This window comes from Pseudoliparis swirei, chromosome 11 (assembly GCF_029220125.1).
Source record: "Pseudoliparis swirei isolate HS2019 ecotype Mariana Trench chromosome 11, NWPU_hadal_v1, whole genome shotgun sequence".
Lineage (NCBI taxonomy): Eukaryota > Metazoa > Chordata > Actinopteri > Perciformes > Liparidae > Pseudoliparis > Pseudoliparis swirei.
Window position 1 is genome coordinate 17140553 of NC_079398.1, and position 27079 is coordinate 17167631.

Consider the following 27079-nt stretch of genomic DNA (forward strand, 5'->3'; position numbering starts at 1 on the left):
TGATTATGGTTTACAGCTTAAGAAAACTCTAAAATCCTATCTCATAAAATTTTAATATTTCCTCAGACCAAGTAAAAAAAAAGATTTATAACAGCTGAGTGTTTGTCAAGGCTCAGGAAACCCTTGCAGGTGTTTCGAGTTAATTAGACAATTCAAGTGATTTGTTTAATACCCTACTAGTATACTTTTTCATGATATTCTAATATTTAGAGATAGGATATTTGAGTTTTCTTAAGCTGTAAGCCATAATCAGCAATATTAAAAGAATAAAAGGCTTGCAATATTTCAGTTGATTTGTAATGAATCCAGAATGCATGACATTTTTGTTTTTTTAATTGCATTGCAGAAAATAAAGAACTTCATCACAATATTCTAATTTTCTGAGACAGTCCTGTATATAGACAGGTGTGTGCCTTTCTCAATCATGTCCAATCAACTGAATTTAGCACAGGTGGACTCCAATCAAACATCTCAAGGATGATCAGTGGAAACAGGATGCACCTGAGCTAAATGTTGAGTGTCATGGCAAAGGCTGTGAATACTTATGTACATGTTATGTTTTCGTTCTTTATTTTTAACAGATTTGCAAAAATTTGCAAAAAACAGTTTTCACTTTGTCATGATGGGTTTTTGTGTGTAGAATGTTGAGGAAAATAATGAATTTAATCCATTTTGGAATAAGGCTGTAACATAACAAAATGTGGAAAAAGTGAAGCGCTGTGAATACTTTCCGGATGCACTGTATATATATATTTATTTAAATATATGTATATATATTTATAAATAAACATATTTATATATATAATTTTTTATTTTTGTGGCAATATGGTATTTGGTTTATTGTTATATACTTATCTTACTTGGCTTAAAGACAAAATGTGTTTAATGCTGTAAACATTGCATCATTATTATTTTTTATTTGGAATATTTTACTGTCATTTACATCGTAAATGTCCTGTTTGTTGCTACAGGAGGCTGCAGGTCTTCATCAGGGTGCAGGTCTACAGGAGGGTGCTGGTCTTCATCAGGCTGCAGGTCTACAGGGTGCAGGTCTACAGGAGGGTGCTGGTCTACATCAGGCTCCAGGAGGTCCACTAGTGACTAAAAGGTGACTTTTGCAAGCTGGAACTAAACCTTTTGTAATGCTTTATTTTTGCTCGACTTTAAATCTTTCCTCTGAAGTAAATAAACCAGTGGAGCTCAGAACATTTCATCGGACGCTTCTTTGTAGAATGTCTTCATGGATTATTCACCGGCTCTCGGCAGTTTTCATCGGGGAGATTTATTAGGTTTAAAGTCGTGAGGTCACTTTAAAGATGACTAATGAACTCCTAGAACTAGAGGTCCAAAGTAGTGAGAAAGTATATAATAATAATAACTACACGTCTCCTCCGCGCTCCTCCAGGGATGAGAGGAGGCCTCCCCCCCCCCGGCCCCCCTTCCTCCGGCGGGTGCTCCGCGCCGCCTTCCCGCTCCACCTGCTGTTCTTCCTGCTGCTGGTTCTGTCCTGCTTGGTGCCGCTGGCCGACGAGGACGACGGCTGCACCCGCTCCAATAACTACGCCCGCTCCTTCTACCCCATGCTGCGCTACACCAACGGGCCCCCACCCACGTGAGGCCCCACCCACGTGATGGAGCCCTGAACAGGTGCAGAGAAGTGTCTCGAAGGCATCATATTTAGTTTTCCTCATTTAAATGTGTTATTGGTGTATTTACTGTAACATCAATATTGATTGTCATTTATTATGAAGGAAGAAAAACAAAAGAAGCATATCCCTGTTTGTTTGAAAAGGTTTTGTCCTTTTCTTAAACGTAGTTCTGCCACCAAACAAATGTTATTATTAAATTATAACTATTTTAATACCTATGGGATATTTTCGTGTTTGTACTTTCACGACAGACTAAAAAGGGACATTTTTAATACCCAGAAGCCACCAGAGAATGTTTTACAGAAGGAATTCACTTATTGATCACACATGTTGTACAGAGACGTTCTGAGTGATATTTAAGACGTGAAGACTCTCTGGAGCCGACAGACCAGAACCACCAGATCATGAACTCTCATCGGGTTATTGATGATTACTTTGTATATCAGGGGAAATAAGAGCTACATTGAGTCAGATACTCAAATCTATATTTTAAAGACTCAGATATTTTCATATTTGTCCCCTTAGATCTTTCATTAAGAGTTAGGAGATAATTTCAAATGAAAGTTATATCTAAATATATCGTAACGAGAGTATTTTGATTATCTCAGCAGAAAAGAAACAAGTGTGTGATTTATTTTGTGAACTTTTATTTATGGGATGTATAGTTTGTCTTCTGATTGACAATAAACAGTTTGCCTGGTTTTCTGGTTTTCTTCGGCTCGAAAGTGAATTAGATATGAAGACGTACCTTGTGCAAACTATTTATAAGGAATCTGTATCCGTCTATCCATCAGTTATATAATAAATGCACATTACAGGATAAAAAGAATATTGTATGCAAATAATTATGTGGAGAAAAAGCTCCAGGTCTAAAAAAGACGTAGTAAGTCAAAAAGTTAGTCATAATACAGAATGTCAAAAAGGAAAACATAATTAAAATAAGTCAGTTGTATGTTGATCACATTTGAGATGCAGTTGTCGATCAATAAAAAGTAATATTATAGAATGTTAAGTTATTCAGTTACTCATATTTAGAATCTTAAGTCTAAATTAGTTTTAGAAATAAAAAAATGAAAGCTGCATTCTGGTTTTTCACCACTAGGGGCAGAAAGAGACACGCCCACAATCTACCAACAGCCAATGAGTGCTTTTAGCTAACGTTAGCATTATGCTCATTCACAGTTAACTTTAATTATCAAAAACACTTCATTACAATATTAAAAGAATATTTTTTAGATTGACCGGAACATGAATAATGAAATGTTTCTCATGTACATTATTGATCCTAAATATTACAGAGAGGGTACAGCTTGATGTATAAACTCACGTGTTCGATCCTCATCTGCAGAACAGAAACAAATGACAAGAAGCGTCTCGAGTCGGTTTTATTTTGTGAACTCTTTATTTATGGGATGTCTAGATTGTCATTTCTGATTGACAATAAACTGTCGCATGTGTCGGCGGGTTTAGAGAAAGATCCGGGTTCAGGTCCGACAGGCAGAAGATCTCACAGAAGTGAGTGTGGGTGTCTGTGTGTGTGTGTGTGTGCATGCATGTGCAAGCTACAGACACCAGGAAAGAAAGCGCTGTGTTAGCAGTGGAAGGGTCGTCTGGCACCAAGGCTGGATTTACATTGGCAGCGAAGTGGCCCGGAAAGGACCTCTGAAGCGTGAGGAATCCAGTATTCTTTATTCTGAGGGATCCAAACGAAGCCGAACCACTAAGAGGAGACCCCGGTCGTGTGGTCAGAGAATAAAGATCAAGTCCCGAAACACGAGGCGTGAAAACGTGAAGAGACAAAAGGAAATGAGCCGAAACACCATATAATAATATAATACTGAACCCATGAAATTTATAAAAGATGATAATAATTAAAGCTGCAAGCAGCGATGAACGGGTCCTCGCTCCTCCTTCGCACGTCGGGGACGCCGGCCCCCTTGGCCGTGAACGCAGGCCCGCCGTTCGGGCGTTTTACCGTTTGTCACGCGACACTGATTTTACTTTGCTAGTCGGTGGCGCTTTGACTGAGTGAAAAAAGGCTTGTTGATATCCTCAGGCCGTGAATTCTATGAAGCATGAGAAGTTTGGAGCAGATTCGAGCGAGTCCAGTGTAGCCAGCAGGGGGCGCTGTGACAATGTGAACATATGCATGCATCATGTGTATCCACGTGAAGTCTAGACCTTGTCATGTAACTTACATGTGAATGTGATGCTTTTTAGGCTGATTTGCTTTAGCCGCTCAGTGGCGCGATGACTAGAATTTAAAATTAGCATATGGATGTCTTCAGGGTTAGTATGTTATGACATACGAGGAATATGGAGCAGATTGGATAATGTATGGCCGAGTTACATCAACTTACATTTTAATGTCGAATGGTGTTTCTTTGCCGGTCCGGAGAACGCACAATCTTTAATATTTTTAAAATCTTTCAAAGATTTCTCAAGACAAAGGTCTCAAGACTATACTGGCCTAGTTTGGAATGAATCGGGTTTAAGCTCTAGGAGGAGTTAACTGTTTAACAACCCCCCAAAACGTGAGTAAATAATGCAAAAAAGGCATACATTGAGGGATTGACTGTAGCACCCCCTAATGTTCAAATATTATGAAAAAATTAGGGTACTTTAAGGGATGTCATGTGAACATAGTCTAGTAATTTGGTGAGGATTGGCCAATTGATTTGGAAGTAAGGTGTCTTTAAATATCAGGCCACACCCCTCGGATGTTCATTGGTACATATTCTCTGAACGCAATGATATATCAACAATCTTTTAAAGATTTTTGATTGCATTGAAACAATAATGAACCACAACAAGTCGTGTATGAATCGCAACTATCGTTTTGGAGGAGTTGAAAAGAATGTTTTTTTAACTAAATTAAAAATGGCGGGAAATCTAAGTGGGCGGAGCTTATGGTCATAATGTAATTTGTTTTAGAGCAGGTATAAGCGGACATGTATGATGGATTTCAAGGTAATCGGTCATCGGGGGCAAATAACGTAGCCTTTTGAACACAAAATGCATTCCAGGGGGCGCTATTGAGCCATATTGTCATTCCGAACCATTCAATTCATATAAGGCAACTACATCTTTGACTTTAAATGTGTGTGCCAAGTTTAGTCAGGTTTCGAAGACGTTACATTGTTTATTTGTTCATGGCGAAGGATCAACGTTTGCTGATGCTACGACTCGCCAGACTTCAACGTGTCATTATGACCTTCACAGGGAAGCATTATCAAGGTCTTACATCTATTCTGCTATATTTTGAGAGGGATCTGAATAATCTGTGAGGAAAAGGGTATAAAAGTAGAAAACATGTAACTTCCCATTGCCATTAGGTGGCGCTAAGACCATAATTAAAAATTAGCATATGGATGTCTTCAGGGTCAGTATGTCCTGACGTATGAGAAATATGGAGCAGATTAGACAATGTATGGCCGAGTTACATCAACGAACATTTTCATGGCGAATGGCGTTTATTTGCCGGTCCGGCAAACGCACATAGTTTAATATTTTTGAAATCCTTCAAAGATTTCTCAAGACAAAGGTCTCAAGATCATACTGCCCACATTTGGAATGAATCGGGTTTAAGCTCTAGAGTCTAGGAGGAGTTAACTGTTTTACAACCCCTAAAAACATGAAAAAAGGCCAAAAAGGCATATTTTCAGGGATCGATTGTAGCGCCCCCTAATGTTCAAATATTATGAAAATATTTAGGTAGGTTAAAGGCATTCTTGTGGACATAGGCTGGTAATTTGGTGAAGATAGTCAAAGTGATTTGGAAGTTAGGTGTCTTTATATAGTAGGCCACACCCCTTGGATGTTCACTGGTCCATATCCTCTGAACGCAATGAGATATCAACAATTCGTCAAAATACCTCCTTTAAATTGAACCAGTAATGAACCTCAGAAATTTTGGTAGGAATCGGAACAAAGGTTTTGAAGAAAAGTACACAAAAACTGTTTTTTACAAAATTCAAAATGGCGGAAAATCTAAGTTGACGTAGCTTATGGTCATGGTAATATTTTTTGTAGAGCAGGTCCAACCGGACATGTATGCTGAATTTCGAGTCAATTAGTCATTGGAGGCAAAAAAACGTGGGCTTTTGAACGAAAATTCATTCTAGGGGGCGCTATCGAGCCATATTGTCAATCCGAAGCATTCAAATCATATAAGGTAACTACATCTTTGACTTTAAATGTGTATGTCAAGTTTAGTCAGGTTTCGAAGATGTTACAATGTTTATTTGTTCACGGCGAAGGATCACAGTTTGCTGATGCTAGGACTCGCCACACTTCAACGTGTCATTACGACCTTCACAGGTCTTATCAAGGTCTTGCATCTATTCTGGTATATTTTGAGAGGGATCTGAATAATCTGTGAGGAGAAGGGTATAAAAGTAGAAAACATGTAACTTCCCATTGCCATTAGGTGGCGCTAAGACCATAATAAAAAATTAGCATATGGATGTCTTCAGGGTCAGTATGTCATGACGTATGAGAAATATGGAGCAGATTAGATAATGTATGGCCGAGTTACATCAACGAACATTTTCATGGCGAATGGCGTTTATTTGCCGGTCCGGCAAACGCACATAGTTTAATATTTTTGAAATCCTTCAAAGATTTCTCAAGACAAAGGTCTCAAGATCATACTGCCCACATTTGGAATGAATCGGGTTTAAGCTCTAGAGTCTAGGAGGAGTTAACTGTTTTACAACCCCTAAAAACATGAAAAAAGGCCAAAAAGGCATATTTTCAGGGATCGATTGTAGCGCCCCCTAATGTTCAAATATTATGAAAATATTTAAGTAGGTTAAAAGCATTCTTGTGGACATAGGCTGGTAATTTGGTGAAGATAGTCAAAGTGATTTGGAAGTTAGGTGTCTTTATATAGTAAGCCACACCCCTTGGATGTTCACTGGTCCATATCCTCTGAACGCAATGAGATATCAACAATTCGTCATAATACCTCCTTTAAATTGAACCAGTAATGAATCTCAGAAATTTTGGTAGGAATCGGAACAAGGGTTTTGAAGAAAAGTGCACAAAAACTGTTTTTTACCAAATTCAAAATGGCGGAAAATCTAAGTTGACGTAGCTTATGGTCATGGTAATATTTTTTGTAGAGCAGGTCCAACCGGACATGTATGCTGAATTTCGAGTCAATTAGTCATTGGAGGCAAAAAAACGTGGGCTTTTGAACGAAAATTCATTCTAGGGGCGCTATCGAGCCATATTGTCAATCCGAAGCATTCAAATCATATAAGGTAACTACATCTTTGACTTTAAATGTGTATGCCAAGTTTAGTCAGGTTTCGAAGATGTTACAATGTTTATTTGTTCACGGCGAAGGATCACAGTTTGCTGATGCTAGGACTCGCCACACTTCAACGTGTCATTACGACCTTCACAGGTCTTATCAAGGTCTTGCATCTATTCTGGTATATTTTGAGAGGGATCTGAAGAATCTGTGAGGAGAAGGGTAAAAAAGTAGAAAACATGCAACTTCCTCTTGCCACGAGGTGGCGCTATGACTATTTTTCAAAATTAGCATATGGATGTCTTCAGGATCAGTATGTCATGATATATGAGAAATATGGAGCAGATTCCACAATGTATGGGTGAGTTACATCAACTTGGATTTTTATGGCAAATAGTGTTTTTTGATGTTCGACCCACCGCACAATGTTTAATATTTTTTAAATCTTTCACAGATTTTTTCCGGCAAAGGTCTCAAGATCATACTGAGCAAGTTTGGAATGAATCGGGTGTAAGCTCTAGGAGGAGTTAACAGTTTTACAACTGCCCAAAACATGAAAAAAGGCCAAAAATACAGATATTGAGGGATTTATTGCAGCGCCCCCTAATGTTCAAATATTATGAAAAAAATTAAGTAGTTTAAGGGATGCGATATGGACATAGGGTAGCAATTTGGTGAGGATAGGCCAAATAATGTAGAAGTTGTGTGACTTCAAATATTAGGCCTCACCCCTTGAATGTTCATTGGTCTATATTTTATGAATGCAATAAGATATCAACACGAGCTTCAGTAGTTATGATGACATTGAACCAATAATGGACCCCAGAAATTTTCGGATGAATCGGACAAAGCGTTTTGGAAGAAAGTGAAAAAGATATTTTTTTACAAAATTCAAAATGGCGGAAAATCTAAGAAGGCGCATTTGATGTCCACCATTAACTTATTTGTAGAGCAGGTCCAGGTGAACCTGGATATCAAATTTCAAGTCAATCGGTCATTGTTGAAAAAAAAGTATGAGCTTTCTACCTCAAGGGGGCGCTAGAGAAACATTTCTAAATACAAAAATGCGAAACCTTGAAAATATCGTGTTTTTCGCCAGTCCTGATATGCATGTCAAATTTGACAACTTTTGGAATATGATACAGGCCTCAAAAGGGCAACATTCCTTAGAGAAAATAATAACAATAGGTTCCTCTACGACGAAGTCGACGAGGACCCTAATAATCCTTTGAAAAACAATAGGTTCCTCTACGACGAAGTCGTAGCGAGGACCCGAATAATGTGCACGAGTGACGAGTGATTAGCTTTATCCAAATATCTGTATGTACTTAAATAAATCATGGAGAGAAATGTGTGTGCAGCCAGTACTGAAATAAAATCACTTTTAGTTTTTTAATGTTAAAAAGTGGACGGCATAAATATCTCACAAATTGTGGCAAATTGTTATTTTCTTTATAAAAAAAACTAAATATTTGCGTTAAGTTTATCAGGAATACGTTTTCCATTCTGCGTTTTTTGCAGCAACCAAAACATCGTTAAAACATCTCATGAACTGCACGTTTGGAAGGTTTAGCATATCAACATGCATTAGCATGTTAGCGTTACCCTTGACATACAGTAAACGCTAACAAGCTATTCAGTCTTTAGCATCACAGATATATTATTCTTCAAATATATCGGACGTGCTGCAGCAACTTAAACAGGACAATTTAACTCTCTCAGCGTAGCGAGAACATTATACTTTAGCATGTTAGCACTGTGTCAACATGCTAATGTTTAACATCTTAGCACTGATACAACATGCACATAATAAGCACATGCTACTATTTAGCATGTTAATATTGTGTCAATTTGCATATAGTAAGCATGTTAACATGCTCACTTTTAGCATGTTAGCACTGTGTCAACATGCATATCATGAGCACATGCTACTATTTAGCATGTAAATATTGTGTCGACATGCATATAATCATCATGTTAAGATGCTAATGTTTAGCATGTTAGCACGGAGTCAACATGCATATAAAAGGCATGTTAACACGCTAATGTTAGCATCTTTAAAGGCATACAGTTAGCACGACAGCGTGCTAATATTTGGTTCGTTAGCTCAAGCAAAAATGAATTCAGTAATTAATGTTATCCTGAATGTAACTTCGACGTGAACTTTAAATATTATGAGTATAAATGAACTTTGTTACTTTCAAAATTATCTTTTAAATAGACAAACATTGTACGTGTTATTCAAATAAAAAGGTTATCGTCTCTGGCCGTTGACTACCGGACATATTTCTTCCAAAATAAGGGGCGGGACTTCGCCTTTCTAGACAATTAGAAAGTAATATTGCAAACGTAGTTAATATGAGCAACGTGACGCTTTGGCACAATAAAAACATTTTAAGAGCCGTTTAGTGGAGTCGATGGTTTCTTGGTGTGAATCCAGCCTTCGTGTCACATAGCCTCAAACTGCTGATTTAGTACAAACAGAGTAGAAAAAACAACCCGGACGAACCGGCTGCCATTAAAAATACCAAAGTACACAGTAGAGAAGTGAAGAATACACCAGTGTGGTAGAAAGCACTGCACCTTTTCTTTTTTCTTAAAGCGATACGACCAACAACCTTAAAGTCGACCTGTGAGTAGCGTTGAGCACATGCGCCGCCGATCGCAGGTTGAGAAGGAGGTGAAAAACAGATACAAATACCGGATATCAAAAGAGAGCTCCGGCTGCCGGGCAGGAGCGGACGTAGAAGTACATTCACAGGAAATAGTTACGCGCACAACAAACATATTCGATCAGAAAATTAGTTTTTGTTTTGTTTTTAAGACTAAAAACATCTTAACAGTAGAGAAAAAAAACCGGGGAAAAAAAAATCACGAAAGCACTTGTTTGTTTCTTTATCCTTTTTTGTTGTCTCCATCTTCAGAGGGGGGGGTATTAAAGGTGCAGTCTCAGTTAGTCTCTTTCGGCCCCCTCACCCCTCCAAGGTCGTTTCCATGACCCCTCTGTTGGCGATGATGTAATCCGTGGGCTGCGCCGATGGAGCGCCGCCCCCCACGTGCAGTGACCACGCCCCCTGGTGGACGTAACTGAGGAAAGTAGTCACAGTTTAAGATTCATTCGACCGATTTGACAGACTTTCTTTTCATCAACAACTTTTTACGCCAAATATTTTCTCTTCTTTCCATCCCTCCATCTTTTTATTTTCCTTCCAACATTATTTTCCTTCCTATACTTCTCCTCCTGTCCTCACGAGCCCTTACTTCTTCTCTCCCCATGAAGTCATACTCTTCCCTTCCTCTATACCTTCATTTTCCTTTCCTTCCTTTATTCTTACCTCCTTTTATCTGTCCTCAATTATTTCCTTGCTACTTTTCTTCTCCTCACTTTACTTTTCCTCCCTCTTCTTCTGTCCTCGTTTCTTTCCCTGTAATTCCTTCCCTCATTCACTTCTTTCCTTTTGACTTTCCTTCATTCCCTTTCCTGGTATCTAACTGAAATGGTGCCTTAGAGAACCATTTATTGAAGGTTCTTGTAGACACTTGTATAGGTTTTTTAAAGAACCATATCCATAAATGGTTCTTTAAAGAACCCTGGTTTGAAAGGTTCTTTGAGGAACCAGAAACGATGCCTTAAAGATATATATATCTTTGAGACACCTTTATAGGTTCTTTGAAGAACTCTTTAATGGTTCTCCGTCAACTCAAAATCACAAAAATTCGTACAAATAGTTTTTTTCCTCAAACTAAATCTGTTTTCCACGTAAAGTATTTAACGGGTATCGAAGCCGTTGAACATCCTGAACCATCGACCTGGAGGTCACTTACTCGTTGCCGTCCATGTGAGACTCCACCAGACTCTGAAACGGAGGAGACGACTGGAAGGGCGGAGCCTGCGGGTGTCCGTCCAGGACCGGGTCCTCCAGGGGTCCCTCGCGCGGGCCGTCGGCGTCCGGGTGCTGCCGGTGCGAGGGGGTCTGGGCGTACCGGTTCTGGTTCTGGTCAGAGTACGTGTCGGAGCTCGGCGAGGACGCCGGCTGACTGCCGCCGGCCATGTTGGCGTCCAGCATCTCCAGCAGGAGGTCGTAGACCAGCACCACGTTCTTCCTCTTCATGGTGGACAGGTGGTCCATGCCTTTGTTGCTGCGGAGGGAAAGGAAACTGTCAAGGGTTTGGCTTCACGTTGGTACCACTGAGAGGATGTGACGGGACCCCTAAACCCACTGAGAGGATGTGACGGGACCCCTAAACCCACTGAGAGGATGTGACGGGACCCCTTAACCCACTGAGAGGATGTGACGGGACCCCTAAACCCACTGAGAGGATGTGACGGGACCCCTAAACCCACTGAGAGGATGTGATGGGACCCCTAACCCAGGTGTGGGCAAACTTCTTGACTTGCGGGCCACAATCGGTTCTAAAATTTGACAGAGGGGCCAGGCCAGGAGCATTTGGACACGCAATGTAATTTATCAAACCTGGAGATTGCGTCTGTTTTTTAGACATTTCAATTGAAGGTGCAAAGTTAAAGAAATCAACATTTACTGGAAAAAGATCAATGGAATCACTTTCAACATTCAAAACATATTATTACCCAACGAAATGGACAGATTGTCCTGAGAGATAGACTGTATTAAATATCCTGCCTGCAGCAAAAACTAGAAAGGGGTCTTTAAATTGAGGGCGATGTGCGGCGTCATCTGGTCAGCATGTGTTACTCAGCCGACTATTTGTGGGTTAAATGCGTCATACGCGTCGGTGAGGGGGCGTGGCTTATCTCTGTTTCCTTTCTCCGTGGAAAAAGTATTTTCCGCCATCCGCCACGGAATAAATAACCACTTTTTCTACGTTATACTTCTTGTGGAAATGCCACACACGTCGTGACATGTAGCGCCCTGGTGTCTGGGGTCATGACGTCACCCGTAGGAGCACACAGCTCCGTGAATGTCTCCGACGACGTGAATAACTTCCGCATCCAGCACCACGAGAGCAGCAGCAGCCAATTAGATTCATCAACAGAGGAGCAGCTCAGCGCTGATTGGCTCACACAACGCAGCGTTCTGTCCTCTCCCTCCGCTCTGGTTCTTATCCTGCGCCGCTCTGCCCTCAAATCTACTTTTTTTATACTCCGCGATTTATTGAGGGCCGTAATAATCGCGCGACACAATGAATCGATAATGAAATTCGTTGCCAACTATTTTAATAATCGATAATTTTTATCGATTCGTTGTTGCAGCCCTAGTCCACAGCAAACGCAAAGTCACAAAGCCAGTCCGTGTCGCTCAGCTCAGGGAATTCGTCGCATTTCCCCCTTAGCTCCAAAAACGAGCGAATCTCCTCTTTGAGCTCCCACACTCGTTGACACACTTTCCCCAAACGTAACCAGCGGACACGAGAGTGGTAAAGTAAGTCCTGGTGATCCGCATCGGTTTCCTTTAGGAACGTAATGAACTGTCGGTGATTAAGTCCCCTTGCTCGTATGAACTAGTGTTTCATCTATTGGGGAAACGAGGGTATTGCAGGGGAAAGGGTGAAAAAGGCCGTAGTTTGCCCATGTCTGCCTTAACCCAGGGGTCAGGAACCTTTTTGACTGGGAGAGCCATATAAGCCAAATATTTCTAAATATATTTCATTGAGAGCCATATAGTGTTTTTAACGTATAATTTTAATGCAACTTCTGGTGCTGCATGATGCTAGGGGGCTACTCAAAATTGTCTGGGAGCCATATGCCATCACCGGAAGAGCCATAGGTTCCCGACCCCTGCCATAACCCATTGAGAGGATGTGACGGGACCCGGGATCCTTATCCCCTGAACCCATTAACACTAATAGTGAGACTAACCTTAACCCATTGAGAGGATGTGACGGGACCCCTAACCACTTAACCCATTGAGAGGATGTGACGGGACCCCTAACCACTTAACCCATTGAGAGGATGTGACGGGACCCCTAACCCCTTAACCCATTGAGAGGATGTGACGGGACCCCTAACCCATTAACCCATTGAGAGGATGTGACAGGACCCCTAACCCATTAACCCATTGAGAGGATGTGACGGGACCCCTAACCCATTGAGAGGATGTGACGGGACCCCTAACCCATTAACCCATTGAGAGGATGTGACGGGACCCCTAACCACTTAACCCATTGAGAGGATGTGACGGGACCCCTAACCCCTTAACCCATTGAGAGGATGTGACGGGACCCCTAACCCATTAACCCATTGAGAGGATGTGACAGGACCCCTAACCCATTGAGAGGATGTGACGGGACCCCTAACCCATTAACCCATTGAGAGGATGTGACAGGACCCCTAACCCCTTAACCCATTGAGAGGATGTGACAGGACCCCTAACCCCTTAACCCATTGAGAGGATGTGACGGGACCCCTAACCCCTTAACCCATTGAGAGGATGTGACGGGACCCCTAACCCATTAACCCATTGAGAGGATGTGACGGGACCCCTAACCCATTAACCCATTGAGAGGATGTGACGGGACCCCTAACCCCTTAACCCATTGAGAGGATGTGACGGGACCCCTAACCCATTAACCCATTGAGAGGATGTGACAGGACCCCTAACCCATTGAGAGGATGTGACGGGACCCCTAACCCATTAACCCATTGAGAGGATGTGACGGGACCCCTAACCCCTTAACCCATTGAGAGGATGTGACGGGACCCCTAACCCCTTAACCCATTGAGAGGATGTGACGGGACCCCTAACCCCTTAACCCATTGAGAGGATGTGACAGGACCCCTAACCCATTAACCCATTGAGAGGATGTGACGGGACCCCTAACCCCTTAACCCATTGAGAGGATGTGACGGGACCCCTAACCCCTTAACCCATTGAGAGGATGTGACGGGACCCCTAACCCATTAACCCATTGAGAGGATGTGACGGGACCCCTAACCCATTAACCCATTGAGAGGATGTGACGGGACCCCTAACCCCTTACCCCATTGAGAGGATGTGACGGGACCCCTAACCCCTTAACCCATTGAGAGGATGTGACAGGACCCCTAACCCATTAACCCATTGAGAGGATGTGACGGGACCCCTAACCCCTTAACCCATTGAGAGGATGTGACAGGACCCCTAACCCCTTACCCCATTGAGAGGATGTGACGGGACCCTTAACCCATTGAGAGGATGTGACGGGACCCTTAACCCATTGAGAGGATGTGACGGGACCCCTAACCCCTTAACCCATTGAGAGGATGTGACGGGACCCTTAACCCATTGAGAGGATGTGACGGGACCCCTAACCATTTAACCCCTTAACACTAATAGCCCTTATCATGGCGAAACGAACGGGCAACGCCAGCGACACGTCCACTCACCAAGCCAAAGTAAAAAAGAAATGCGGTTCTTTTAGGATGGAATGGCTGTCGGAGTATGTGCAAATAGAAGAACAAGCGGTGAAACTGGGGGAGATTTTTTCTTTTTCGAGTGAGAAAGATCTACTCTGCAAAACATGCAGCGAAGCCAAAGTAGCAAATGAGCTTTCAGCGGTAAAATTGTGGACTGAATGGGAGTTGGACTACCTCAAGCGTCACATTCAGCAGAAAAGTCATTTGAAAGCTGTTGGAATTGTACGAAGACTCAAGGTGAGACGGGATTGGCGCAGAAGACCGAGAGAAAAGGAACGAGCTGTCACACAAAACAAAATCTGACCCCAAGCAAGTTAAAGTTCTCATTGACAATATTTTACTTGCCATCAAAATGAATGCATCAATGCTGTCAGTTCAACAAATCCACAATCACATGGCAAAGTATGTGAGTACTTGAAGTGGCACATTTGGACCAGCTGATGCGCATAAAGTCAAAGCAAGAAGCAGACGAAGCCATCAACCTGGACAAAGTGTACAACCATTGGAGAAGTGAGAAGGACAGACGTGAAAAATAAGGTCACATTTAAGTCAAAATGTGTGCATATTCTAGTGACATTTATTAAGATTTTTTATTTGTTGGATATTAATCATTAAATGCTGTTACTACTAGATAATTTATGAGTAGTAGAAATGCTAATAAAAAAACTGTAATTAGATATTTTACAGACAAAGAGCGACAGCACATGTCATTGAGCAAAATGTGAATGTTTTAATGTGAACAAAATGTTAAGTCTGAAAGGTGTATATGTTTCATTTCTTCCAGAACAGGACCCTCAGCCAGGCCAAAGCAGGACTCTCACATATATAACATACTATACATCTCATGAACAACAAGATTTTTGTCTTTTTAATTTTAAGTGGGCCAAATCGCTTATATTAAAAGTAAACTAATGAAAATTGCTGCTGTAATTTGATTCTTTTAATAAGCCATGTAACTTGCTATGATCCGAGGTTTTGAACAGGTGTGATACTGGTGTGTGGCCACAGCGTGCACATCGGATGTTGCTCACAGTGGTCCTCAGTGTGCTCAGGGAGCTTGTGTGTATGCCCAGACACATGACAAATTAGAGGGAACATTGGATAGGACCACTAACCCCCATAGTTATAGTAACCATAACCCCAAGTAATAGTAACCGTAACCCCTAACCCTAATAATTATAGTAACCCTAATCTTAACCCACGTAAAGGATGCGACAGGACCCCGAACAGTTCTAGTACCCCTAACCTCCGAACCCATTTAGAGGATGGGACAGGACCCTTAACCCCTTGACCCTAATTCCTCTCTGCAGCATCATTTAGCCGAGGATTGTTCAGACTCCTCAAACTTCGAGTACTTTTTTTGGTCGTTTATCTCGAATCTAACTTCTTGCTTTTGATTTAAATTATCAACTTGACCTATCGTTACTTTATCAGTAAGCTCAGTATTTTACCGCTGGTGTGTTGAGAGCTTTACTAACAGAGTTCCACCTTCCTGGTCCCTGCAACACAAGGACGCTTTTATTGCCACCTTGAAGAGGTCTTGACCCCTAAAGCTCCTCAAGCTCAGTAAAGTCAAGCGTTCACGCCGGTTGAGCCTCATTGGAGGAACCAGTCGGCGGCAGCTCGTCCCAGAGACGGGAAGTTGGCCGCCGCCGACTCTGCTGCGGTTTCCCCGGCTTCCTGCCACCGCTGGCCGTACCTGACGTGGCGGATGTGGGAGAGCAGCATGGTGAGGTGTCCCAGGCGGAGCGTCTGCTGCTGGGTGGACAGGCCTAGTTTGGAGATGGCCCAGACTAGAGCGTCGATCACAGAGTCCAGCAGGCGCAGCAGCTTGTTGCGGCTCTCCAGCTCCTCGGCGGTCTGAGGGGAGCTCGTACACAGATCTGCAGACGCACAGCGGAGTCATCAGCTCTGCTCCCGGAGGTCGACGGAGACGACCTTTAACTCACGCACATCGTCGGTTATAGACTTTAAACACGCCGACGCAATTCCTGCCCACATTCACTTCTTTCCTTCATTCCCTTTCCTGATATTTAATTCTCCTTATGTCCTGCCTTCTTCAACTCGGATTCCTTCAAAATCCCCAAAATTCTTACAAATGAGTTTTTACATCAAACCAATATATATATATATATATATATATATTTTAAACATTTGAAATAAAGGCATCGAGGTAGAACACACTGGCGGAGCCCTATAAATCGGACTTTAAATGCTTCTCCGGTCTGTGGACAGTGTCATGACCACTCCCTTCCACCAGGGGTCAGTGTCCCGTTAGCCGGCTGTTGATCGTAAAGCTTTAAGTCTCTTCTCCGGTTCAACGTTTCCACACGTGCCCAAAGACTTTTTGATGCTGTAACGATAAATAAAAATAAAAAACAGTCACCACCACTCGTAAACATTTGGCTCATCAGAGACGCCAAGTGACACCGGGATGGACATTCCAGATGAAGAAGAAGAAGACGAGGAAGCAGTAGATCACCCGTCCGCCCACTGGGACCGAGGACCGAGCCACAACTTACATCTGTCCAAATACATAAATCTTAAAATCCCTCCCAGTTCTCTTTGACGCTTTCAGACTCGATTACACTTCTTTCGCAATGTGCTCTCTCTTCGTGAAGGCCAGCTGCAGCAGAGTCAACAGAACCTGGCAGAGAGCCATGAGAGCCTCTGACGGGGAGAAACTGTGAGAGGTTGGTCACCTCCATGAGACCTGTGGGCGCTTCTGCTGGGTGAGGGGTCGACTGGGTGAGAGATATATATATATATATATATAGCGTTCATTAACTTCATGTAGTCCGGCGCAGACTGATCCTTTATTGATAAGTTTGAATGATACAAGCATTTATATTCACACAATTAAGAACTATAAATAACATCAGGTAGAATATATATATATATATAATATAAATGTTATTTATACATCTAAAATATATATTTCTGTATATTCTTTTATAAATATATATATATATTTTATATACATAATATATATATAAAATATGTATAAAATATGTATAATATATATATATACAAAATATACATTTAAAATATATATATATAATATATATATTCTTCCTGATGTTATTTATAGATTTGAATCGTGTGAATATAAACGCTTGTATCATTCAAACGTATCAATAAACTTCAGGACTACATGAAATTGATGAACGCTTTATGCTATTTATGTATGGAATTCTGATCGTATAGATGCCTTCAGCTCGGATCTGTTTAATCATCAGATAAGAGACAGGCGTCTTAGTTCCACATCACAGCGGAACTAACCACAACCAAGCAGAGGCACATCCTGGTTACGCAAGAACCCGACGCACCGATTGGAGGATTGAAGAATGAAAGGGGGTCGAACTCACTGGAGTTGAGGAGGATCATGGCCTTCAGGCACACGTACTCCTCCCTCTGAAGCTTCAGCTCACGGAACCGGGAGGTGGCGGCCAGCAGCATGTCGAAAATCACCATGATGCCCTCCACACATTGCCCCTCCTCCCTAAAGACAGAGAGACGGTGAAGGGAAGAGGAGGAGAACAAGATGGAGGGGAAGACACTTTTCCAGAAGAAAAACTAGACCCCGAAAATACACTTTCAGCTAAAAACTAATGTAATAAACCCATATATATATAATATTTATAAACCCATTTAGGAGGCAGCAACCTCCTGTTCTTTAAGTGAAGACGATGCTTCATGTGTTAAATAGAATAGAATCATAGAATAGAATCAGCTTTAATGGCCATGTAGGTTTGCACATACATGGAATTTGACTCCGGTTACACTTTGCTCTTCCGTACTTATACACACACACAATATACAATAAGCGGGATAAATATAAAAAAGACATTAAAGACAGTAGTCAAAAAGTGCAGATAGTGCAGATGGAAGAGTCTGATTAATTGTTCATCATGGTGACGGCCAGTGGAAAGAAGCTATTTCTGTGTCTGGTGGTTTTGGCGTACAGTGCTCTGTAGCGCCTACCAGAGGGCAGGAGTTGGAACAGCTTGTGTCCAGGGTGTGAAGGGTCTGCAGTGATCTTTCCTGCCCGCTTCCTGACTCTGGCGGTGTACAAGTCCAGAATGGAGGGAGGCTGGAACCAATGGTTCTTTCTGCAGACCTGACGATCCGCTGTAGTCTGACTCTGTCCTGTTTGGTGGCCGATCCAAACCACACAGTGATGGAAGAGCAGAGGACAGACTGGATGATGGCGGAGTAAAAAAGGATCAGCAGCTCCTGAGGCAGGTTGAACTTCCTGAGCTGGCGCAGAAAGTACAGCCTCTGCTGGGCCTTTTGCGGATGGTGTTAATGTTGGAGGCCCACTTCAGGTCCCGGGAGATTGTGGATCCCAGAAACTTGAAGGTCTCCACCGCAGGAACAGTGCTATTTTGAATGGTGAGCGGGGATAGTGTTGGGGGCTCCTCCTGAAGTCCACTGTCATCTCCACAGTCTTGAGGTTGTACAGCGTCAGGTGGTTCTGTCCACACCAGAGGACCAGCCGTTCAACCTCCCGTCTGTACGCAGACTCGTCACCGTTCCTGATGAGGCCGATGACCGTTGTGTCGTCTGCGAACTTCAAGAGCTTAACAGACGGGTCCTCTGAGGTGCAGTCGTTGGTGTAGAGGGAGAAGAGCAGTGGAGAGAGCACACATCCTGGGGCGCCAGTGCTTATGGTCCGGGTGCTGGATGTGGTTTTCCCAGCCTCACCTGCTGCGTCCTGTCTGTCAGGAAGTTTGTGATCCACCGGCAGGTGGGGCTGGCACGGCGAGCTGGGAGAGTTTGGGTTGTAGAACCTCCGGGATGATCGTGTTGAATGCAGAGCTGAAGTCCACAAACAGAACCCTTGCATATGTCCCTGGGGAGTCGAGGTGTTGCAGTAAATGGTGCAGTCCCATATTTATTGCGTCATCCACCGACCTGTTTGCACGGTAGGCAAACTGCAGGGGCTCCAGCAGGGGCCCTGTGACGTCCTTCAGGTGGGTCAACACCAGCCTCTCAAAGGACTTCATGACCACAGACGTCAGGGCGATGGGTCTGTAGTCATTTAATCCTGTGATGGAGGATTTCTTGGGCACCGGGATGATCAAGGGCGCTTGAAGCAGGAAGGGACTTCACACAGCTCCAGTGATCGGTTGAAGATCTCCGTGAAGATGGGGGACAGCTCGTCAGCACAGACTTTCAGGCAGGAGGGGGACACGCCGTCTGGGCCCGGAGCCTTCCTGATCTTCTGCCTCTGAAAGAGCCGACTCACATCCTCTTCGCAGATCCTCAGTGCCGGTGGGGGGTTGGATGGGAGAGGTGAGTCAGAGAGTGGAGGTGATTGTTCGATGATGGAGCAGTTGGGCGGGGTGGAAGTGGGCTTGTCGAACCTACAATACGAGACATTCAGGTCGTCAGCCAGTCGGTGATTGTCCTCAGTGGGGGGGGATGGTCTCTTGTAGTTGGTGAGTACTTCCAGGCCTCTCCAAACTGACGAGGGGTCGTTGGCTGAAAACTTTTTTTCCAGCTTTTCAGTGTAGCTCTTCTTAGCTACCTTGATCTCCCTCGTCAGTGTGTTTCTGGCCTGGTTGTACAGAATCCTGTCCCCACCTCTGTAGGCCTCCTCTTTAGCCCGGAAGCTGCCTGAGTCTTGCAGTGAACCAGGGTTTATTGTTGTTGTATGTGCAGAAGGTTTTTGTCGGCACACACATGTCCTCACAAAAGCTGATATATGATGTCACAGTGTCAGTTAGCTCATCCAGGTCTGTAGCAGCAGCCTCAAAAACACTCCAATCAGTGGAGGCAAAGCAGGACTGTAGCTCCAGCTTGGCCTCGTTGGTCCATCTCTTCACAGTCTTCACCACAGGCTTTGCAGATTTTAGTTTCTGCCTGTAGGACGGGAGAAGATGAAACAGACAGTGATCAGAGAGTCCCAAAGCTGCACGAGGGACTGAGCGATATGCGTCCTTTAGTACAGTGTAGCAGTGGTCCAGTGTGTTTTTGTCCCTGGTGCTACACTTAATGTGCTGTCTGTATTTTGGCAGTTCTTTGCTGAGGTTTGCTCTGTTAAAGTCCCCAAGAACAATGAGCAGGGAGTCTGGGTGTTTGTGCTCCATCGTGGTGATCTGCTCTGCCAGGTGTTGGAGTGCCTCACTCACACAGGCCTGAGGTGGGATGTACACACCGACCAGGATGAATGAGGAAAACTCCCGGTGAATAAAATGGTTTGCAGTTTATTAAAAGAGTTTCTAGGTGAGGGCTGCATGATTCCTTTAACACCGTGACATCTGTGCACCAACCTTCATTGATATAAAAGCAGATTCCGCCTCCCCTCGTTTTCCCGACAGAGCCGTTCTGGCGTCCGCTCGGTGGAGTTGGAAGCCCGACAGATGCAGTGCGCTGTCCGGGATGTGCGCACCGAGCCAGGTTTCGGTGAAGCACAGGGCGGCAGATCTGCTAAAGTCCCTATTAGTTTTGTTCAGGAGCAGCAGTTCATCAATCTTGTTCGCCAGAGAGCGGACGTTCGCCAGATGAATTGACGGGAGCGCAGTTCGAAATCCCCGCTGACGCACTTTAACAAGCGCTCCTGCACGCTTCCCACGCCGGCGTCTCCGGTGAATTCCGAGAAGAGCAGCTGCTCCTGCAACCAAAAACCCAGTAAAGTCATCCGGTTCATTGAAGACCGGTGAAAAAAATTGTCCAGTGGATTCACGGAAGTTTAAAAGTTCCTCCCTACTGAATGTGATCAGAGAGGGAGAGCTGGAGACGAGACAAACAAACAAAAACAGGAAAAGTACGAGAGAGCGCAGTACCGAGGCTACCATCTGCGGCGCCATCTTGTATCTCAAAGCTGCGTTCTCTCTCCTGACCACAAGGGGGCGACTCCTCTGGTTGTATAGAAGTCTATGCTTCGTGTGTTGAAGCTGCATTCTCTCTCCTGACCACAAGGGGGCGACTCCTCTGGTTGTATAGAAGTCTATGCTTTGTGTGTTGAAGCTGCATTCTCTCTCCTGACCACAAGGGGGCGACTCCTCTGGTTGTATAGAAGTATATGCTTCGTGTGTTGAAGCTGCATTCTCTCTCCTGACCACAAGGGGGCGACTCCACTGGTTGTATAGAAGTCTATGCTTCATGTGTTGAAGAATAATGACGTATATAATGACGTACATGATGACGTACATGATGACGTACATGATGACGTCCATAACGACGTACATGATGATGTACATGACGACGTACATGACGACGTACATGATGATGTACATGATGTCGTACATGATGACGTACATAACGACGTACATGATGGCGTAGATAATGACGTATATATCGACGTATATAAGAATAATAGTAATCATTTATTTTATATAGCGCTTCTCAAGGCACCCGAAGTCGCTTTACAGAGTCCAGAGTCCAGTAGTCATACACACACACAGTCATCCCGGTGGTGGTAAGCTACATCAGTAGCCACAGCTGCCCTGGGGCAGACTGACAGAAGCGTGGCAGCCAATCAGCGCCTACGGCCCCTCCGACCACCACCAACATTCATTCACATCCATACGAACCGGGGTGATGACGTACATGACAATGTATATAACGATGTACATAACGACGTGCATAATGACGTACATGACGATGTATATATTGATATACAGTGCATCCGGAAAGTATTCACATCGCTTCACTTTTTCCACATTTTGTTATGTTACAGCCTTATTCCAAAATGGATTAAATTCATTATTTTCCTCAACATTCTACACAAAAACCCATAATGACAAAATGAAAACTGTTTTTTGCAAATTTTTGCAAATTTTTGCACATTTATGAAAAATAAAGAACGAAAACATAACATGTACATAAGTATTCACAGCCTTTGCCATGACACTCAACATTTAGCTCAGGTGCATCCTGTTTCCACTGATCATCCTTGAGATGTTTGATTGGAGTCCACCTGTGCTAAATTCAGATGATTGAGAAAGGCACACACCTGTCTATATAAGGTATCACAGTTGACAGTGCATATCAGAGCAGAAACCAAGCCATGAAGTTCAAGGAATTATCTATTGACCTCCGAGACAGAATTGTATCGAGGCACAGATCTGGCGAAGGGTACAGAAAGATTTCTGCAGCATTGAAAGTCCCAATGAGCTCAGTGGCCTCCATCATCCGGACATGGAAGAAGTTTGGAACCACCAGGACTCTTCCTAGAGTTGGCCGCCCAGCCAGACTGAGCGATCGGGGGAGAAGGGCCTTAGTCAGGGAGGTGACCAGGAACCCGATGGTCACTCTGACAGAGCTCCAGCGTTGTTCTATGAAGAGAGGAGAACCTTCCAGAAGGACAACCATCTCTGCAGCACTCCACAAATCAGGCCTGTTTGGTAGAGTGGCCAGACGGAAGCCACTCCTCAGTAAAAAGCACATGACAGCCCGCCTAGAGTTTGCAAAAAAGTACCTGAAGGACTCTCAGACCATGAGAAACTAAATTCTCTGGTCTGATGAAACAAAGATTGAACTCTTTGGCCTGAATGCCAAGCGTCATGTCTGGAGGAAACCAGGCACTGCTCATCACCTGGCCAATACCATCCCGACAGTGAAGCACGGTGGTGGCAGCATCATGCTGTGGGGATGTTTTTCAGCGGGAGGAACTGGGAGACTAGTCAGGATTGAGGGAAAGATGAATGCAGCAATGTACAGAGACATCCTCGATGAAAACATGCTCCAAAGCGCTCTGGACCTCAGACTGGGGCGCCGGTTCATCTTCCAACAGGACAACGACCCGAAGCACACAGCCAAGATAACAAAGGAGTGGCTTCGGGACAACTCTGTGAAGGTCCTGGAGTGGCCCAGCCAGAGCCCTGACTTGAACCCCATTGAACATCTCTGGAGAGATTTGAAAATGGCTGTGCACCGTCGCTCCCCATCCAACCTGATGGAACTTGAGAGGTTCTGCAAAGAAGAATGGGAGAAACTGCCCAGAAATAGGTGTGCCACGCTTGTGGAATCATACCCAAGAAGACTTGAGGCTGTAATTGCTGCCAAAGGTGCTTCAACAAAGTATTGAGCAAAGGCTGTGAATACTTATGTACATGTTATGTTTTCGTTCTTTATTTTTAATAAATGTGCAAAAATTTGCAAAAAACAGTTTTCACTTTGTCATTATGGGTTGTTGTGTGTAGAATGTTGAGGAAAATAATGAATTTAATCCATTTTGGAATAAGGCTGTAACATAACAAAATGTGGAAAAAATGAAGCGCTGTGAATACTTTCCGGATGCACTGTACATAACGACGTGCATAATGACGTACATGACGACGTACATGACAACGTGTATATATACATGACGACATATATATTGACGTACATGACGACGTACATAACGACGTACATATTGACGTACATGACTACTCACCTGTTGAGCTTGAAGTCCGGAGAGAAGATGAGTTTTCCCGGGTGGTCCACGGACCTCCAGATGAGACCCAGCATCAGGATCTCCAGCCAGCAGCACTTCAGCAGGTGGATCTGGTCTGCTAGGCTGAGCTCGACGAAGCCTGAAGACCAAGACCAGGATCAGACAGAACCCCGACACACAGGGATCCCCTCAGAGGGTCTTCCCTCTCCTCCAGAGACTCATGAAGCGGTCATCACAAGGGCCTCATGACATCATCATCATGTGTTTGTTTACTGGACATCAGAAGATGTGTTTACAGCGGCTCGGCCTGGTTGTCCTCCACAACCCTCGGGCCGGTCTGGTTGGATCTCCAGCACGTTGTTGATGTTGACGCAGTGAAACCGCGTCTAGCGAACCCGGTGAACCCCCGATGTTTACTCTGACCTTTGACCTTTCAACACCTCCAGTCTCATCTGATTACATTCAACCGGACCACAATGAAACCTTCTTGCACTCAGTCCAAACACGGCAACTAAGACTTGATCACAACACATGCGCAAGATGTATTATCATTTCCTAAATAAGATGCAGATTGCATCGTGTGCTCATTGTTTCCCCAAACACACACTCACACACTCTTACCCGGGATCTTTTTAGCCCAGCTGATCATGAGCACCAGCTCCTTGTCGGCCAGGTTGGTGAGGGACATCATCATGCTGGCCTGGGTGAAGGGCTTCTTCAGGTCCTCCATGAGGTAGATATCCGGAGGCTCCGCCTCCATGATGCGGGAAATGAACTCCTCCGAGCTCATGGACGAGTGGTGCGTGTTGTTGGCCTGAGGAAGCGGGGTGAGCGGGGCGAGCGGGGTCTCCAGCTGGAGGTGCCGCTGGGCCCGAGGAGCCAGACCCAGCCCCACCCGGACCAAAGCCCTCTCCGTTGGGTCCCGAGCCTGGAGACCCCCGCGGCGGTGTCGGGCTCCTCGGTAGCTGCAGCGTTCACGCCTCACACCTGATGCACGAAGACAGAGAGAGAGAGACATGAGATGAATGGACATGCATTAAGTGTAGGAGGCAACCTCCGGTTCTCAAGCGTCTTAAAGCTGCATTCTCTCTGCTGACCACCAGGGGGCGACTCCTCTGGTTGTATAGAAATCTATGCTTCAATTAAAAAATAATAGCACAAACCAGTGGCTAAAAAACCCTCAAAATGAGACTAAAACCTCAATCCACTGCATTTCTTAGCAGTCTGAACCAACAATTCAAGGTTTGATCAACATTTCACAGAAACCTCAAGGCCGGAGACCACTTCCTACAAATACAGCGATAGCCACAATTTCCAGGAAATCTGTGGAGCCAAAGTTTGTCTTCTTTCGAGGTCAGAGAGGAATCAGCGAGACAAATCTACAAGGCGGCAACGCTGGACCAGAAGAGAACTGTTGGTTTAAAATAGACCATTTCTTTAAACTTTTGAAGTAAATGTTGATTGCGCAATTTATAATAGCCACGAAATCACAAAACCATCTGCTTCCACCACATGTGAGCCCGGCTTCCACCATGTGGTCCCACCGAGGACCATCTCCTGGAAGCTTCAAGACTTTAAAGGCCCAGTATAAACCCCAAGACCCTCAGTGGGTAGTTTACTGACCACGAGGGAACACTGGTAAGACCACAACACGAAGACCCCTTGGAGGTGAGACCTACCGCACTTCATCATGCCCACTTCGTAGCACTTCCGGAGGCGGCAGGCCTGGCAGCTCTTACGCCGGTTCTTGTCGATGGTGCACTGGTTGGTGGCGGGGCAGATGTAGTTGTTGTGCCCTGGGGGGGAGGGGGCGGAGGGCGAGAGGGTTAACTCTGAGGGAGGGGGGGGGGAAGGAAACGAGAGAGAGAGAGAGAGAGAGAGAGAGAGAGGGGGATGCCGTACCCTGGATGCTCCTCTTGAAGAAGGCCTTGCAGCCCTCACAGGACCACACTCCGTAGTGGTACCCCGAGGCGTAGTCGTGGCATACGGCGCAGAAGTGCATGTCGGCCTTCCCCACCGCGGAGGAGGAGGAGGAGGAGGAGGAGGAGCAGGAGGAGGAGTTCACGCCTTCCACGCATCTCTTCCCCAGAGGCTTGTTGCAGCTGATGAGGGAGCTGCAGGAGGGACACGGGACAACTTGACATGTGGAGGATTCATCCGTCGCTAGTCCGTCAGGATGGAAGCGTCTTCACAACTTCAAAGGATTTTATTCTGCGTCCATTCGTCATCAGCTCTCTGCCACCAGCTGAAGGTCAGAGGTCAAAGGTCAGAGGTGTAACAGACACAAGGCCAGTGAAACGTCGATTGTTTACATTTTAAAAATAGGACCATTTTCCACACGTAAAAACCCCACTTAGAATAGACAATCGATCCTTTCCCACTGACTGAAGAAGAGTTTATTATATTTCCTTTTCTGGAGTTTGAGGTCACAAACGCCTCAGAAATCAAGTTCAGTAAACGTGAGAAAGAAGCAGACCAGTTATGTTGCTCACTTCTTTTTTCTTATACATATTGTACTGGTTGTAATAAGACTTATTTTAACCACCGCTAACGTCGAGGTAGCAAACAAGCCGTGAAGCAGCGTCTCTGGAGGTCAAAGTTCGAGGTTAAACGTCACTAAGTTATCTCGCCGATATCTTGAAACTAACGAATCTCTGTCCCCGAAACACAACAGCCACATAACGTCCGCTCTGAGCAGCTCCTCCCACTCTGAGAAGCTCCTCCCACTCCGAGAAGCTCCTCCCACATGGACGAGCATCAAAGTGCAACTTAACACTGGAAAGAGACGCAATAAAACATAATGAACTAGAAAGAGCATTTCCTTCTGAAAATGCGTTGGAATGCTAACATTTTAAAGCTTGAAGCTGAAAAATAAAAACAAAATTGCTATTTTTTTTTTAAAGTAGCTGAAAATGTCTGAAAATAGCTGAAATATGAAATGAATAACTGAAAATAGCTGAAAATAGCTGAAATATGAAATGAATAACTGAAAATGTCTGAAAATAGCTGAAATATGAAATGAATAACTGAAAATGTCTGGAAATAGCTGAAATATGAAATGATTAATAGAAAATAGCTGGAAATGTCTGAAATTAGCTGAAATAGCTTTTTTTTAAAGCTGAACATAGCTGAAAATAGCTGCCAACAGCTGAAATATGCTGAAAATAGCTTAAACATCTGAACATATCAAAAAGGGAAACTTCTTGCTGAAAATGTTGAAGCACAAACATATTGGGTGGAAATGTATAACTGGAAAAGATAAGCAAAACTTTATCTTCTAAATATTCAAAGATATGAATCACAAACAAAGAAATGAGAGAGAGGGGGGAAAGTCAGACATGGGAACCAGAGAGAAAAATAACTAAAAAAATTGAGACAGGAGAAAAATAAATGAAAAAAGAGAGATCAAA

General features: G+C 44.0%; 2 protein-coding genes across 8 annotated transcripts in view; one reads left to right on the top strand and one right to left on the bottom strand.

The window, feature by feature from the left end:
• LOC130201446 (nesprin-2-like) overlaps positions 1 to 2349 on the top strand; it is an 83907-nt gene extending 81558 nt beyond the window's left edge. For all 4 annotated transcript variants that reach the window (XM_056426467.1, XM_056426468.1, XM_056426469.1 and 1 more), the window contains 2 exons: positions 972 to 1108; positions 1406 to 2349. In XM_056426467.1, coding sequence (XP_056282442.1) covers positions 972 to 1108; positions 1406 to 1616 — 348 coding nt within the window. In that variant the 3' untranslated portion in view covers positions 1617 to 2349. The remainder of the gene's footprint in view (positions 1 to 971; positions 1109 to 1405) is intronic.
• A 679-nt stretch (positions 2350 to 3028) lies between these two features.
• esr2b (estrogen receptor 2b) overlaps positions 3029 to 27079 on the bottom strand; it is a 38772-nt gene continuing 14721 nt past the window's right edge. For 2 of the 4 annotated variants that reach the window (XM_056426480.1, XM_056426481.1), the window contains exons 3-10: positions 25572 to 25783; positions 25349 to 25465; positions 24291 to 24656; positions 23670 to 23808; positions 17653 to 17786; positions 15984 to 16167; positions 10735 to 11049; positions 3029 to 9996 (exon numbers count right to left, since the gene is read on the bottom strand). In XM_056426480.1, the coding sequence (XP_056282455.1) occupies positions 9882 to 9996; positions 10735 to 11049; positions 15984 to 16167; positions 17653 to 17786; positions 23670 to 23808; positions 24291 to 24656; positions 25349 to 25465; positions 25572 to 25783 (1582 nt within the window). In that variant the 3' untranslated portion in view covers positions 3029 to 9881. Of the gene's footprint in view, positions 9997 to 10734; positions 11050 to 14557; positions 14767 to 15983; positions 16168 to 17652; positions 17787 to 23669; positions 23809 to 24290; positions 24657 to 25348; positions 25466 to 25571; positions 25784 to 27079 lie in introns of those variants that run through there. The other 2 variants (XM_056426483.1, XM_056426482.1) reach the window with 2 other exon arrangements.